At 44.4% G+C, this 15,044-nt stretch overlaps 1 protein-coding gene across 1 annotated transcript in view; it reads left to right on the forward strand.

The window, feature by feature from the left end:
- DOK5 (docking protein 5) overlaps positions 1-15,044 on the forward strand; it is a 136,100-nt gene that overhangs the window by 80,654 nt on the left and 40,402 nt on the right. Inside the window, 3 exon segments of the mRNA XM_036323638.1 lie at positions 7,118-7,232; positions 7,310-7,429; positions 10,049-10,238. Coding sequence (XP_036179531.1) covers positions 7,118-7,232; positions 7,310-7,429; positions 10,049-10,238 — 425 coding nt within the window.

Consider the following 15,044-nt stretch of genomic DNA (forward strand, 5'->3'; position numbering starts at 1 on the left):
GAGAGAGAGAGAAATGTCGATGTGAGAGAGACACATCGACTGCTTGCCTCCCGCACTTGCCCCGACTGGGAACTGGGAACAGGGAGCAAACCCTGTTCCCGGGAATCAAATCTGAGCCCTTAGGTGGGTAGGCCCGATGCTTTCACCATTGAGCAGCACCGACCAGACCCTTGCATAGCATTCTTAACAAAAATGTTATATGAAATCTCATCAAGCCTTTCAATGTAACTTCCATTTCAGAAGAAGTACAGGGGATAGAAAAATTAAGGGCACCGAGGACAAGCAAACACAGCTAGAACATGGAACATTTCACTGACAGGATCTTCTCAAAATGGTGGTACCATTTGCAAAATGCGGGGACTCTTCAAATTAAGATTGGCTCAATATAAGAAGGGACACAATGCACTCAGCATCCTTGGACCCGGCATTGGCTGGTGGCGGATGGGTGTGGGCACAGCTCTAAAAGACTTTTGGGGACTTTCAGGGGATTTTGAATATGAGATGGCAATTAGAAGACACAAGGAATTCTTGCTTATTTCCTTGTGACAATGACATTGAGATGATGTGTAAGAACCTTGTTATTTGTAAGAAATATTTGCGAAAGTTGTAGGGATGACGTGTGTCTATGCCAGCAATTTTCTTGCAGATAGTTGGGCCAAAACCAAGTGTGGATGCGTGTGTGCATGGGCACTCACACAGACACCACATATTTATGTGCATAGAGAGATAAAGCTCATAAAAGAAAGGTGGTAAAATGTTAATAATTGTCCTTTCTGGGTGCTTGGTGTATGTAGTATGGTTGTCCCTCAGGGACTGGTTTCAGGACCCCTCTGGACACCACAATCCATATAAGTACCTCTGGAAAATGGTGTAGGACAGTATTATTATTTCAGTTCTTCTGTGTTTGAAACTCTTCAAAATAAAAATTTGGAAAAGAAAATAATGAACACAAAATTCCTGGAGCAACAAGCAGAAGGGAGAAAAAACACACACATCCAAGTTTTTTGTGTTTTTTTAAAAAGTGAAGCATAAATTAATTAGAAAGAATAAACAGAACTGTCAATGTCCTGATCCATCTGTCCATACATTCAGAGACCCAGGACGAAAAGGAGGGCAGAGTTGGTGAGGTGGAGGGTGACACTCAGGAGGAGAGGATCTGACCTAGTTCTACATACATTGGCCACATTTACACGGACATGGCATGGCAGCTCCCATTCTGTGGGCCAAAGCAAGTTGCATGACCAGGCCCAAACTCATCAGGAAAGAGTCACAAGGGCTGAGAGGGAATGGATGCCTGTGAACAAGTAATTCAGTCTAGAAAAGAAAAGGGAGGTTGCTGTGAGCTGCAGAATTTGCCTTTGGTCTGTCTTGAAATAGCTCCAAGTTCTGGAGAGAATCAGTCTTGCCAAGTCTTATCTTTACCTGATTGTTTCCTGCCTCCATGCTCTGAAACGTACCTTTTGCATCACAGAACTTCCTATCTAGTAATGTTCATTATCTTTTTATCAGCGGATTTTTCAAAGAGCTGCTGTCTTCTATGAATTTTCAATTAGTCCAAGGATTGTGTTGGCCCCAGGATGTACAAAATTAGATTAAGCCTGAAGCTGATCTGGGTTTTAGAAAGTACACACTCAATTTTTCTAGGAAATCAAGTATTTCAAAGGCCCTAATATTGACATTTTCAGTAAGCCATACAGATGTTTCTGGTCTTGTTTGATCACGTAGCTGGATCCAGTAAGCTTAAATATATCTTGAAAAAGAAAAAGGAAAGTTACACATTGAGGGGTCATGGATGTATTTGAAGAAGTAACCAGACACTAGCAGCTCAGGAAATAGCAGAGGTTATTTTGCTTCTCTAACTTGGTCTGCTATTGCCTTAGCATGGAGATCATATGAAAAGGTAGGGTAAATACTGGTATTTAAACTCCTATCTACATACCATTTTTAATAACCAAATGACTTTGTTTTCTGCTAAATGCAAGAACTCACCTGCTAGTAGTGAACATTTGTAACTAGATCTCACTTAAGACCTGTCTTGGAACCTTTCTTTTTTCTCTTAAATCATAATTCTCAGACATTTTAGATTTTGGTCATGAGGCTTGAAATTTGTCTTTATTGCCTTTCTTAGAAAATGCATTTGTGAAATGGACAAAAAAGGCAAAAAAACAATCAAACAAACGCACAAGAAAAGAAACAACTAGCAAATGGCCCTGTGCGGAAGTGACCTTTGGGACGTCACGTGGGACCCAAATCATTACCACGTATCTATTGAAATCTAGCGTCATGCTTGTGCCAAGCAAATGAGAGTTGCTTTGAGGGAGGCCATGACAATTAGGCCCATGGATTGTTGTTGTTTTTTTTAACCATGGATTTACATTTGTGATGAATGAATGAGTGAATGAATGAATGAATGCAAGGAGATTCTTGAGGGGATGTGGTCCTACAACAGTGGTGGTTAGATGCTGTTATGTTTTAGTTGTGAATCTGTATGACAGACATCATACTACAGGTAGAGCTTATGGTGCGTCTTGCTCTTGTGCTGTGAACGAAAATTAAAACTATAACTACAGCCTTAACCAGTTTGGCTCAGTGGATCGAGTGTCGGCCTGCGGAGTGAAGGGTCCCAGATTCGATTCCAGTCAAGGGCATGTACCTTGGTTGCGGGCACATCCCCAGTAGGGGGTGTGCAGGAGGCAGGTGATCGATGCTTCTCTCTCATTGATGTTTCTAACTCTCTATCCCTCTCCCTTCCTCTCTGTAAAAATCAATAAAATATATTTTAAAAAACAACAACATAAAAACCTATAACTGCAGAGGCTCAACGGGGAGTTTTCCTAACAAGTTTTGAATTTGGCAGGAAATAACTTCTGGTTGATCTGAGACATAAGGAAAAGACAAGAACTTCAAATGGCCGGTGAGTTGAGTTACTGTGCATGTCCCTGGTCCTGGGTGCTCCTCCTCTTGGAGGTAGCAATGAGGATCCACTAGTCCATAGAGGAGCCATATTCAATGAGACCCTGAGACCCTATCAAAATCTGTGTTTGCTTTAAAAGTGATTCTTTAGGAGCAAATTGTTTCTTTGTTAAAGGAATATTAAAAAATATGTCCTGTCTAGGTTTTTTCCTTTACAAAATGGAGTGACAGTGGCATTAAATATATCTTATAAAAGTTTTATGTGAGATAAATATATCTGCAAATGTCATTTCTTGTAATTATCACTTTACCATGTATTTTGAGGAAGATACACAGGTTGCGGTAGATGGCAATTTTTTTTTTAAAGCAAGGAGTGTGCATGTGAACTTGTGTGCATGTGTGTGTGTGTGTGTGTGTGTGTGTGTGTGTAGGTGGGGTGGTGGGTTTGTGCATGCACATACTCACTGAGATGTAGCTCTGCTTTAGGTACAGAGCTGCTGCTTTAGGACTTGAATAGCCTTCCACAAATGAAATGGAACCCTGTCAGGTCTGCGAACACTCACTCACGTCCCCTGAGCGGGGATGTTGGGTGGTTATCTAAAACCATTTCCAGAATGGGTAATTGTGTTTTGACTCATGCAGTTCTCCCTGCATTTCCTGACTCTTTGGGTGACGTATTTCTTCCTCTTTGCCTTTACTGCATGTGTAATGAAACGACACATGTCAGATCGTTGCTGTGTTTCAGGTCAGGGTAGATTGCTCTTTTATAATGACTCAGTGGCGGGTCAGAACACAGCCTGGGGCACTCACATCACACTTATCCCTGCGCCCTGGGAAAAGAAAGAGGCCCTCAAGGAGGAGATGGATTCTGTGCTTCAGCTTTAGAGCTAGTCATTAGCATCCATCCAGGCAGCTGAGGAGCACAGGGTTCAGGGGTGGTTTGCCTCATTCCAAACCTGGGTCCTTAGCTGTGAGCTTGGGCACATGACTTTGACCTTTCTCAACTGCAGTTTCTTGATTTTGAAAATTCTGAGAATAATAGCTGCCTCATAGGATTTCGGTGATAATAAAAGGAGACATCCCATGTAAGAATAGTCTAAGCACAGTGCCAGGCTTTATAAATGTTGACTCTCAAGTGACTGTTCTTCATTGATGGAGTCCATCAGGAAGTCATTGATAGGTGACTGGTGTCTAGCTGGGAGCTGGAATAACAGATACAGCTTCATGCAGTGTGCATGGGAGCAGCAAGAGGGGAACAATAATTCCCACTAAGGTCAGGGCAGATTTCCCAGGGGGAACAGAGAAGTAACATTTCCCTGGAGAGAAGAGGCTGGAGAGGGGGCCTCCACTCTGGAGAGGCACCCTGTGGGTGGGCTTGTCCTTTTGTTCAAGTCCACGTGTGCTGACGGAGTTTCCACTGTGTGGCAGGCTCTGAGTTAGATTCAGGGGACATAGTGGTGAGCAGATACATGCTGTCCCGACCCTCCACAGGCAAGCCAGGCACTAAACCATCACCCATGTGGCCATCAGAGGGCGTGAGGGCAAAGATGTCATTGGATGGTAGAGTCCTGCGACTCTGATGGGATGGGAATGGGGTGGGGTTGTCCTTTAGGGCTCTGCAGGTAACTGGGAGTTAAGAATGAATGGGGGCAAAGTTAGGACAGAGTGGGGAAGGCTCTGCCACGAGAATCAGGTCTCTTCTCAGAACTAAAGAGAGACTAGGGTGGCTGGGACAAGGACACATGGCGAAGGTGTCAGAGAGGAGGCTGGGGAGATAACTATGAGGAAGGTCGCAGAGGGTCTTGGTCATTCGGAGGATTTGGGCCTTTGTCCCATGTGCCATGGGAAGTCATTGAAGTGTTCTATGCACAGAAATGCTTGAATCAGACTTGTATTTTGAAAAGACCATCCAGATGCTGTGTTCACAGTGAATTAATGAGGTTACAATGGGAGTGGAGAGACCGACAAGTAGTTGGGAGGATGGTAGTGGCTTGTAGTGGGCAGCGGTACAAGAAGGAACCAAATATAAGCAGTTCCGTCTGGTAAACTCTAAATGACTTGGTGTCATTGGAAAATAAGACAGGCAGTGTCAAGCCACTGAAGAGACTGGCCTGGCGGACTTTGGGGGACCCTGGTGATCTCCTCGGTTTGGGCTGCTGTGACAGAACGTCATGCACTGGGGGTTTGTCAGCACAGATGTGTCTTTCTCACAGCTCTGGAGGCTGGGAAGTGCAAGGTCCAGGCTCTGCCAGATACACTCTCTGGCGAGAACTCGCTTTCTGGCTCATGGATGACATGTCCTTGCTGTGTCCTCACTTGGCAGAAGGGACCAGGGAGTGCTCTGGGGTCTGGTTTATAAAGACACTAACCTCATTCATGAGGCCTCCACCCTCAAGACCTAAGCACTTCCCAAAGGCCCCACCTCCTAAGACCAGCACCTTGGCAGGGTGGGGTCGGGAGGGGAGGATTTGACATAAGAATCATGGGGAGGCACAAACATTTGGTCCATAGCAACCTTTATGATATTTTATGCTAAGACATTTGCATTTATACTATAGAGAGAGCCAGTGGAGGCATAGAAGCAGAGGAATGAAATAATCAGATTAGCACGCTCATGGGGGTATTTCTTTCTCTCCTCACCTACTTGTTGAGCCAGACACTTACTGAATTTTGAGTAACAGCTGGGAGAAATGGTGCACAGGACTGAAGGCAAGGTCAATGAGAGCACATTCTTTTGTGTAACACAAAAGAGGTAAAGGAAGGGGGTTACCCTTGTCAGTGGGGAAGAGTTGTTTATCTTGTAAATACTCCAATTGAAGCCATGTAAACCTCCTTTCAGGCGAGCCCAATGCTCACACCCTTGGAAGGCAGCAGGGGGCCTGGACAGATCCCAGCAGGGACAGCCATTTGGAAACATAAGAAGGGGAGGGGCTTACAAATGTGTTAAAGGGAGGAGGAATCATGGGGGAGAGGCAGGAGAGAGTGTGTGCAACTGGAGAGCTTTCCCTGCTGACAGCAGCCAGCGGATACCAGTGCAGTATTCCCAGCTCTCAGAATTTCCATCACCACTGAGAAGCTAGAAGGTCAGAGGGAGAAGCTAGGCCAGTGATGGCGAACCTATGACACGCGTGCCAGAGGTGACACGTGAACCCATTTTTTTGGTTGATTTTTCTTTGTTAAATAGCATTTAAATACATAAAATAAATATCAAAAATATGTCTTTGTTTTACTATGGTTGCAAATATCAAAAAATTTCTATATTTGACACGGCACCAGAGTTAAATTAGGGTTTTTCAAAATGCTGACACGCCGAGCTCTAAAGGTTCTCCATCACTGAGCTAGGAGGTCAGAGGGAGAAGCTAGGAGGTCAGAGGGAGAAGCTAGGAGTTCAGAGGGAGAAGCTAGGAATTCAGGGGGAGAAGCTAGGAGGTCAGAGGGGAGAAGCTAGGAGTTCAGAGGGAGAAGCTAGGAATTCAGGGGGAGAAGCTAGGAGGTCAGAGGGAGAAGCTAGGAGGTCAGAGGGAGAAGCTAGGAGTTCAGAGGGAGAAGCTAGGAATTCAGGGGGAGAAGCTAGGAGGTCAGAGGGAGAAGCTAGGAGGTCAGAAGGAGAAGCTAGGAGGTCAGAGAGAGAAGTTAGGAGTTCAGAGGGAAAAGCTAGGAGGTCAGAGAGAGAAGCCAGGAGGTCAGAAAGAGTGGAAACGTTTCACAGACCAGCTTTTTGTGCTGGACAGAGGACTTGAACCTGAGTGGAGGGCATGTTGGGAGTCCTGACGCTCCATCTCTGGATGGCAAAGAGTGGGATCATTCAGTATGCCCTGGACCAGCTTTCCTTCTCCTTCCTGGGGTCCCTGGGTTTAAGACGCTTTCACTAGGAGTGGCTGTCCCCAGTGATGGAGATGGACATGAGAACTGTGGAAAAGGTGGAGTCTTTGGCAGGTACTAGTATAAAAAAGACTAAAACTAGCTTCCTACCTCTAGGAAGGAGAGTCTTGCCACATAACATACCTCAGAACATTTAGAAAATGAAGGTAACATGTTCACCTTCCTTGCTCTGTGCTAAGGATGACACTGGAGTGAGTCTGAGCTTTGATGACACCATCAAGCTGTGCTCATGGTCCTCCCTGTGTCTGCCCTTGGTTGGGGGTTGTTGATGGGAGACACCATTTGGGGAGTGTGATCCAACTTGTGATTGTCCATTTTCCAGGTGACAGAACTCAACAATGTGAAGAACGTAGCTCGATTGCCCAAGAGCACCAAGAAGCACGCCATCGGGATTTATTTCAATGATGACACCTCCAAGACCTTTGCTTGTGAATCAGGTTCGTGCGGCAGGGCGGGCTGCTTCCAGCTGGTCAGCGGGCGCTGGGCTCACGGTTCCTCTTCGGCATTCCCGCAGATCTCGAGGCTGATGAGTGGTGCAAGGTGCTCCAGATGGAGTGCGTGGGGACGCGGATCAACGACATCAGCCTCGGGGAGCCCGACCTGCTGGCGACTGGGGTTGAGAGAGAGCAGAGTGGTACGTACAGAACATTCTCTGCTTTGCTCTTTTGTAAAACTGTTTTGTCCCATATAATAAAACATAACATATCTTCATTATGTAAACTTGTTAGAATTATAAAAAATGTATATAGAAGCAAAATAACCTTTTATTTCACCTAAAACCTGTGTTAATATGTTAGTGTATTTCTTTTCTTAATGTTTTCGATGCATAGTATGAATATATCTACATTAATAACATCAGCTAGCAACTGGGGGGAGCCTGCTCTGTGCCTGTTTCTGTGGAAGGTGGATTCGATTATTTGGTTTTCCCGGCAGCCCTATGACATAGGTCCTATTAATTTCCCATTTTATAGGTGAGGAAACTGAAGCTTTGAAAAGCTAAAGATCTTGCTCCAGTTCCAATAGCTAGTGTTTGATTCCAGACTATTTTTGGTCCTGTATTTAGAATGTCCAGGCAAACAGTGACATGGATTTGTGCCTTGCCTTTTTCACTTTTATTGAAAGCCTTCCAATGTTTTTTAATAGAACTTGAACTTTACAAATACTTCGTCAAGTTTAAACCCACCTAAATATGTGGGGTTTTTTTTCCTTCTACTAAAACACCGAGCCAACTCTTTGAGCTCATCATTCAACTTGGGAATAAATCATTATAAGTAATAATGACCAAAATATTCATGACTCTTCAGCAAAAAAATTAAAAATAAAAATAAATCAATGTTGGTTTACAGTGTGAGCCTGGAGGTGAGAATCATTTCTTTGTCTCCAAATATCTGAGCCTGTAACAGGCAGATTGGCAACCCAGAGGTCGTGGGTCATCTGGCTCAACCAGGCACAGGGCAGAGGTGGAATGGGGCTGACCCCTTCTGTGGGCACACACTCCACTGTCCGTAAAAAATGTCCTCCCTTCGGACGGGGACTATGTCTTCAGGACACAGTCACAGCCTGGAACTCCTTGGGAGGCACCGTATCTGCCATAATCCTCTCCCGTGGAATCGTTATTGACGGGGACCTGAAAGTGCTGGCCAATTCGAAGGCGCCTCTCATAGACTAGGAAGCTGAGCTGCAGAGAGCGGTCACGTGCCAGGGCCATGCAGCAGGCCCAGGCTCCTTCTGTGGTCACTAAGTCAGGATACGCCCAGGCTGCGAGGCCCCACCCGCCGCGCCTCACAGGCAGGTGCACGTGAACCCAAACACAGAGAGGATGCATGACAGGCTGTGGTTGTGTGAAATTCAGGGCGCTCCGGTCAGCACTTACTTCTCACACGCTTATATTTGTGAGGCTGCGTCCTGCTGGCGCTACGGGCCGCATGCAAGAGGGGCTGTAGCTGGGAGTGACCTTCCCGTACCAGTGCCCCTGCCTCAGTTTCCTCTTCTGTCAAATGGGAATGAGAATACTTTCTCTGGTAGATAAGTACTGGGGGTGATATGAAGCTCAGCTAGGCATGTTAAGGCACTTTACAGTATTAATTTGCATGACTGCAAGGAATTGCGATAGAAATGGTCCCTCTCACCCATATTTGCTGTTGTCATTCTCAAGCAAGGTAGTTATAAAAGGACCTTTAAGCAAATACACTGGTGACGGTCTCTCTTACTTTCTCATCAATGATGACAGTCTTGCTTACTTGTTCCAGCAAATATTTGCTTAGAGGGAGTTTGAAATAACTTAGAAAACTTCAATAAAAGATGCATTCATATATTTCACAGTCATGACACTCCTACTTACTAAATTCAACTAAAATATATGAAAATCCTAATGACATCTTTACTATAAAATAATTAACTTAGAATGGCATCAATATTATTAGTGCCACTCTGTTTTGTCAGATGTACGCAATCAACAGTGATGAGTAGGTGAAAATGTATTTGCTGTAGAGATGTTCAGATTTCACTTAAAGATTTTTGACTCAGTAAATTCTTAAATTAATGAATTTTCTAAAATATAATAGAAATACCATGATTGTGCCTGTAGAGATGAAAATTTGGTTGCAGTAATAAGTCAAGAGCTGTATTTAAAGTAATCTTAAATTTTTATAGTCATCCCAGCAAGCAAATGAATATTTCTTTCCAGTATTCGGCTGAATACAGCTCACTGTTAAAACTAGTTCAGATATAGCCATTGACATCTTCCCAAAACTGCTGGTCTGTGAAGTGCACGGTGTTCGTGTTGAGTTTTATTCAAACAGTTTGGGATACCATTTTATTCTAGTTAGGAAAATTCTAAGTCGACAGTTATCTCGCACCTGCATCCTTTGTGAACACAAAAGTGTGGGCATGATGAATATGTGCTTGGCAGTGAAAAATGTTTTTAATGGTTTCATCACTTTGGTCTTTTATTGGCCTACACATTTTTTTATTATGCAAATTAAAAAATTAAAAAACCGCTCTGTGCTCATTTAAATAGTGTTTAGTGTATGCTGTCAGCCAGATTGTATCATTATTATGTGATTTAACATGGTCTTCATTTTGAAAATCATTTTCTGGGACTGTTAACAGATGAGAAAGATTTATCTCCCTGAGTATTCAGTCAAAAGCTAGACAGTGAGCCTGAATGATGTTGAAATGCCTCTTTGTTCCTACAATGTCTTTGCTGTTTTATTCCTGGGGATTTTAGACTAACCTTTTGTTTTTCTCCCAGAGAGATTCAATGTGTATTTGATGCCATCTCCTAACTTAGATGTACATGGCGAATGTGCCTTGCAGATTACATATGAGCACATCTGCCTTTGGGACGTCCAGAATCCCAGAGTCAAACTCATCTCTTGGCCGCTAAGCGCCCTGCGGCGGTACGGGCGAGATGCTGCTTGGTTCACTTTTGAGGCAGGGAGGTGAGTGTGCTCATTGCTTTTCCATGTTTTTCCCCAGGTGCACGTCCTCTGAGGCCTGGGTTTCGTACGAGACCCACCTTGCACCACCCCTTAGGGACTGCATAGACCGTACCCGTAGGGGGTGTGCTGCAAAACTCTCATATATTAAACATGGCTTCTTTTCCAGGGACATTTCTATGTTCTATGAATATGCTATGAATTTTCATTGCACAGTTTGACTTCATACCACAGCCTGAAGTTGAACTAGGGCCAAATGTGTCCTTCACTGGTCACGCTCCTTGGATCTGGAAAACCTCCCTGTTGTTATTCTATTTATGTTTCCTCCTCTGGGCTGACCGGCCCCTTAGCCAGGCGAGGGGCGGGCACCTTTGGAAGCTGCAGCTGGTGAGTTCCACCTGCTCTGCTCGCAGCGCAGTGCAGGGCACTGGCCCTGGAGGAGGCTGATTCTAAAACGTGCCCCTTGCAATACCCAGGAGCTCTTTCCCGCTTTCCTGTTGCAAGTTCATCAGGGAGAGAGATCATGGCGCCCTAGCGTTTGGGTTGATCGTTAGCTACAAAGAGATCAGTCTTCTCAGTGTTCCTTTCCTTCTCCCCCCCACCCCCTTTCCTCCATCAAATGTAGGCTCTATTTTTGACACACTGCATGCAGTTTTACAAGTTAGAATTGTGAATGACTGAATTTTAAGAAACACAAGTCCTTCTGAATATGGCCTGGCATTGCACTAAAGTTGGAAACAGCTTATGACCTAAAAAAATTGTGTTAACATTTTAAAATAAAATAAAAAGGGAGACAAAATAAAACATACAAATGTAACTAAAAACAAACAACAACATCAAAAATGGTGCATCAGAGTGGACAGAGATATATTTGAGATAAGGAGAGTAAACACAGAATTTCTGACCACCCGAGACGCTGATCCACCGGAGTCTGTGACAGTAATGCTCCACTCAAGTTGCTCCGTTAATTCATTGCAAACAAAGCCCAAGTATTTAAAAATTGCTTTTCAGAAATAGGACCAATTCGGTGCTCGTACAGCCATTCTAGAAAGTTGTAAGATCCCCCTCTCCCATACTGCTCTTCTCGGTCCATTTATTTTCAAATTCTGAAAGGGCCTGTCAGGTGGAGTACAATTTCACCTATGGTATTGAAATGCTATAAACAAGCTAGTGACTCTCCCAGGGATGGCAAAGGTCCTCACCTTAGAAAATAAAACTTTAATCTTCAGAGCAATGTTCTTCCTTTGCTAGAATTACTTACTTATCATCCTCATGGGAAAACCTCTATTTAGGAAATTAAGAATTTGTTTGAGAAGGTGGGTGTATTTTCCTGTTTGGGTCTCAGATGTTACCTATATACTCATCCTAACCAGTGAAATCAAGGTGTAACATATTTTATAATAGGCGTTCCTATTGGCCATAAACCCATACTCTCCCCGCTGTTACTTACATTGGCGCACGGGAGAATTCTGCATCAATTGGGACATTTGGGGCCCATCTCAGGCAGCACTGATTCTAACACGAATATTTCTCAGTTGTTCTTTGATTCACTGTCTGTAGGAAACAGGAATAGGAAAAGTGTATGCCTTTTTATCATAATTTCTGAAGCTTTTGAAACCTTAGCAAACTTTCATAGTATCTCGTGAGTAATTGAAACTTCTTTTTGAAATGATCTTAATGTTCTAGGTTTTACTACTCCTCAATATATTCAGATTGAAATCTGGTTGAATTTCTAAGGTTCTAAGATTATTCTAAAGACTTATATTTCTTCTAAGTCATGCAGAAACCAGAGCTGTTTTTAAGCAGGTGTGTGTGTGTGTGTGTGTGTGTGTGAAATCATGTTCCTCATTCATAAACAACAGGATGCAGGGCACAGGTGAAGAAGTGTGAGATACTAAAATAGTTCAGGTGGAAGAAGTGCTGGGTACAAGTGTGGATGTATTGGAGACATACATTTCACAATTACCCAGTGACCTTTGACGGAAACTTATGAAGCGCTCTCTTGGAAAATGAAAGAGTTTTACTCCATGTCTTTGGTTTCATCATGGTCTGACCTTTTGGGTATTTCCTCCAGGAACTCCAGCACTTCGGTGGTTTTAACCTATAACCCCTTCCACGGAGCCTTGAGTCTCATATAGTGAAGGGGTTTCGGATGCCTGTGATCTTGAGCAGCATTCTTATTCATACCATGCTGGAGAGGCTGTGCAAACTCAAGACGAAGGACAAGTATTGGGATTGTGTTCTTGAGATCTTACTCACTTCTCAGCCAGCGTGGTGTTGTTAAGGAACCCTGGCTCAGGAGTCAGAGAGACCTGGATGCTAATCTCTGGTCTTTATGACCGTTGACCTTGGGCAGAGAGTTCACCTTCCCCTGTAAGTTTATCCAAGGAGTAACTTCCTTGCAAGGTGAAAGCAGAAGTGCATGCAGATGGCCTAGAAGGTGCTGGGCTTCTCTAAGTAGCAGCTCTGATATTTTATTACGATTCCCCTGGGAGCAGGACTGGCTTTGCAGGATGCAGACAGTGTTAAGCACAAGGTACTATTGCTGTTTTACATTTTGCCTGAAACTAAAATGAAGATGAATTTTTATAGTCTAAGATGCTCTGGATAATGAGATCATCCCTGGTCCCCCCAAGCGTGAAGGTTTCATATCTGCCTTGCTTTATTAGTGAAGATAATTTTTTCCTTGGCTATTTTTAGATGTGTTCAAAACAAGGCAGTTTCATGTTAAGTAACATAATTTCCTCCCTGTCTCCCTGCACTAAATGAAGAGGCGTTAAGTCCCTCGAGGCGAGTCGTTTTCACATGTCCAACATGCTTCCGCGAAGACTTTACACTATGTCTGCTGGGAACACGGGGAATGGCCTTGGGCAGACTTCTGCTCCTCATCAGCCTCTGTGGATGGAGCTGAGTGTTCATCCTGTACAGTGGCCCCATTCCACCCACCAAGACGGACCGTGGGCACGTGTGATAAACTGGACTGGGAGTCAGACAAAACTAATTAAATTATAATTCTACTGCATACTGGCTGTGGGAACTGGAGTGAGTCATCTAACTTCCTGAGCTTCCATTGGCCACCTGGAACATGGGTATAATGTAACACATATTCACAAGATTGCCATGGAAATTGGTAAAGCTACATGGACAAACACGTGTCTTAAGGCTGGCACCGAGTAGGCAGTTGTATCAACCCAAACTGACAAGAGCAGGAAAGAAATTCATTGGCTTGCATAGCCCAAAGCCCAAGGAGCAGGGATGACTTCAGGCTTGGCTGCATTCAGGGTCAATGACCACCCTAGGTGTCATCTCTCAGCCCTGTTTCTTCTAGGATGGCTTCCCTCTGGCTCCACCTGGTGGCTGCTAGGAGCTGTGGGCTGACCGCACACCATCAGCCTATAGAAGAGACACTGGTATTCCTGCCCTATGCTGACCATTACATTCACAACGTGTCAGGCACCGCACTGAGCACTGTATGCAAAGCCCACAGGGTGTGAATTGAATGGGGTGGCCCTCCCAGGTCAAGAAGGGGTACTGATGCCATCTGAGGGGAATGGATGTGGTTTAAAAAAAGCACTGACAATGTGTCCAATACAACTTCTAATAATTGCTCAAAGCAAGTGGGTGAAGTGACTGACTGCAGTTAGCAGCATCACTCAGAGTGGTGCTGAGGTACAGAACACTGGGTCTCACCGGGGGGATGGCTCCCAGGGACATTCGACAAGGTCTGGAGACAATTGTGCCTGTCACAACTCTGGCAGGGGGCACTTGGTGGGCAGAGGGGCCAGAGATGCTGCTAGACCCTCACTCACCGACAGTCCTCCACACAGAGCTTTCAGGTCCAGTTATTTGATTGAGAAACTCCGCTCTTGCAGGGCTATCCACCACTGACAACAATCACTAGCATTTACTGAGTCCTTACTACATGGAAGTCACTGTACTAAGCATTTTGCAAATACAGGCTCATTTAAGCCACTCAGTGATTATAGAAACTTGGGGCTGTTATTGTTTAAATTTTTATTTATTGATTTAGAAAGAGGAAGAGAGAGAGGGAGGGAGAGAATGATTTGTTGTTTCACTTTTTCACTTATTTATGCATTCATTGGTTGATACTTGTATGTGCCCTGACTGAGGATCGAACTGCCAACCTGATGTATCGGGATGACGCTCTAACCAACTACCCGGGCAGGGCGCTATTCCCATCTTAAAAGGTGGGCATCTGCCTGACTGGTCCAGTAGAAGACTCAGGGGTCACACTCAGATCTTCTAAACCCTGTCGATTTCTAAAAAGGCGAAGTATTACCATTCTATGGGCAGTTAGCCTACTTCTTTTTTTTTTCTTTCTTTTAAAAATTGAATTTATTGGGGTGACATTGGTTAATAAAATTATATAGGTTTCAGGTGTGCAATTGTATGACACATCACCTGTGTATGTATTGTGTGTTCACCACCCAAGCCAAGCCTCCTTCCACAGAGGAAGCCTTGTTCTTTTTTTTTTTTTTAATATTTTTATTGATTTCAGAGAGGAAGGGAGAGGGAGAGGGAGAGATAGAAACATCAATGATGAGAGAGAATCATTGATTGGTGCCTCCTGCATGCCCCCCACTGGGGATCAAACCCGAAACCCGGGCATATGCCCTGACCGGGAATCGAACCAGTGACCTCTTGGTTCCTAGGTCAACACTCTACCGCCGAGCCACACCCGGCTGGGCGGAAGCCTCATTCTTAATTAACTACTCAGGGCTGAGGGAGAGAGGGCATCTGCCCACAGCCAGCCCCTGACACCAGGGGGTAGCTTGTCAAAATGCTGCA

The sequence above is a fragment of the Myotis myotis genome, unplaced genomic scaffold (genome assembly GCF_014108235.1).
Source record: "Myotis myotis isolate mMyoMyo1 unplaced genomic scaffold, mMyoMyo1.p scaffold_m19_p_9, whole genome shotgun sequence".
Lineage (NCBI taxonomy): Eukaryota > Metazoa > Chordata > Mammalia > Chiroptera > Vespertilionidae > Myotis > Myotis myotis.